At 50.7% G+C, this 2,302-nt stretch overlaps 1 protein-coding gene across 1 annotated transcript; it reads left to right on the top strand.

Annotated features, from left to right (window-relative positions):
* Window positions 1-250: 250 nt before the first annotated feature.
* Pmar_PMAR015384 (60S ribosomal protein L18, putative) lies at window positions 251-1,123 on the top strand (the record flags this gene model as incomplete). Its single annotated transcript, XM_002771923.1, has 2 exons — window positions 251-632; window positions 838-1,123. The coding sequence occupies 2 exons, from the start codon at window positions 251-253 to the stop codon at window positions 1,017-1,019; spliced, it is 564 nt and encodes a 187-aa protein (XP_002771969.1). The 3' UTR covers window positions 1,020-1,123.
* Between the last annotated feature and the right edge of the window lie 1,179 nt (window positions 1,124-2,302).

Genomic DNA, 2,302 nt, shown 5'->3' with positions numbered 1-2,302 from the left:
ACTTTTGGTATCGGAGAACCTCTCCATGGGACCGTATGGCGAGGGGCACCGCCGCTGGGGCAGTAACGGGATCGTGCATTGGAACCTGGTCTGGGGCCATCAACTATGTGAACGTGAAGATCCAGTGAGAGTCGAAGGGATCTTGCGCTGTAGTGGGTCGCTGCGCCCTCACGCTCCGCGATATCGATCACGTGATCGATGACCCATAGCCTGGGCCGATCTGCTAAATATAGGTACAAATCCATTCGCCATGGGTATCGATCTTAAGGCTGGTGGGCGCGTGAGGAAGCCCGGTCGTCAGACCATCAAGACTGAGAACCCCTACATCCGCCTGCTCTGCAAGCTCTACTCCTTCTTGGCTCGTCGTACGGAGTCTAGCTTCAATGCTACTATCTTGAAGCGTCTCCAGACCTCTAGAAGGAACCGTCCTACTCTCTCCCTCTCCAAGTTGGCTCGCCACATGAAGGGCAAGGAGGACAAGATCGCCGTTGTTGTTGGCACTATCACCGACGACGCCCGTCTCTTCGAGGTCCCCCAGCTCACCGTCTGCGCTCTCCGTTTCTCTGAGACCGCTCGTGCCCGTATCGTGAAGGCTGGTGGCTCTTGCATGACCTTCGACCAGTTGGCCCTCAGTAAGTATACGGGATGCGTTCAAGATTCTTTGTTGTAATCTCTTGGAATGTGATAGAACTTCGATGATGATACTCAATCTGATGCGGTTAACAGACCTATATTCTGGTGATACCCTTAACGAGTTTGAGAAATCTGTAGCGTGTTTCATACCTTGTGGTTTGATTGAAACGTGTTCCTCCATTTTTCATTTGTCTTCACTTTCAGAGGCTCCTACTGGTTCCAACACCGTTCTCCTCCGTGGTGCCACTAAGTCCCGTACTTGCGAGCGCTACTTCGGCAAGGCCCCCGGCGTTCCTGACTCCGACACTAGGCCTCGCGTCCGCTCCATTGGTCGCAAGCGCGAAAAGGCTCGTGGTCGCCGGAAGTCTCGTGGATTCAAGGTATAAATCGTCTCCGGTTTTGCTGGAGTTGAAGGATGACGAGAAGACGAATGGCAGGCTTGATTGTTGGTTCTTTTGCGCATCAACACTCACCCCAGTACCTTGTGGCCGCCGAAAGGCGTTGCGTTTGTACTGGCTAGAGTGGCCCTCGAGTCGATGACTCGTTGGGTTCGGGATCTCTGATCTCGCGGTGCTACTCCTGGCCCTTAGTGTCAATTAGGGGAGTATGTAATGACTGTTTGCTATGATGAAGCTTTCTAAGTCCGTTTCTCAAACGTTCGCAGTGGTCCCTGACTACTAGTGATGACAATACTTCCTTAGATGTCTGAGCAAGCATGTTCTGTACGACGGTCTCTATGATGAAGCTCTCTAAGTCCGTTTCTCAAACGTTCGCAGTGGTCTCTGACTACTAGTGATGACAATTCTTCCTTAGATGTCTGAGTTACATGATCGTAGATGAGAATGGCGAGGATGAAGTTTTCTAAGTCCGTTTCTCAAACGTTCGCAGTGGTCTCTGACTGCTAGTGATGACAATACTTCCTTAGATGTCTGAGCCATTGAATGAATTTTAGTCAAGTATCCAGCCGCATAAAGCGTTGGTGTATAGAAGAAGCAGCGGAGGGAAGTTTCTCGTCGAAAGGGAGGGTCGACGTACAACCTAAGTATCTATTTTGTTCAACTTATGGTAAGATGCATTCGATATGTGAAACTTCCCGCAACGTGCTGAGTGAGACCCCAGTGACAGTATAGTGTATGTCGGTCGGCTAGTATCCACTTATCTCGAACAAATATTGAATCTCATCACGTACACATCTCATTGATACGTACTCCACTGCTTCTCGGCAACGTAGCTCAACAACGGTAGAAGGTACGGGATGACTATACCCGTATGTGTCTTATACACCCCTCCACATATTCAAGGCCCGCTCCACCGCATCGTATTAGTCATTTGGGAGTGTTGGGTGAGACTGAGTGTTAGCCAACTAGGCAGCAGAGGGCGGTGATAATACCGAACCTCACAATACGCCGTGCATTGGCTCAACACCACAGTCACATTGCCTAGCACGCAGGCACATAGGCAATGTCCCCCAAACAACTAGTAAAAACAATAAAAGAAAAATTCCAGAGTGGAACCGGCTCGAGATGCTCTTGCACAGCCAGATTGCTATCACCTGGTCCTCGACCGGTTGCACTACCTCCTCGTTCGAGTCGATCACCATGGCGTGCCCCACGCACGCACGAGCGATACTTGTTACGCTTGCTTGAATTTGCCCCATGCAAGCCTGGAC

This window comes from Perkinsus marinus (genome assembly GCF_000006405.1).
Source record: "Perkinsus marinus ATCC 50983 genomic scaffold scf_1104296962274, whole genome shotgun sequence".
Classification (NCBI taxonomy): Eukaryota; Perkinsozoa; order Perkinsida; family Perkinsidae; genus Perkinsus; species Perkinsus marinus.
Note: the sequence above shows the minus strand (reverse complement) of the source record. Positions and strands in the feature narration are given on the sequence as shown.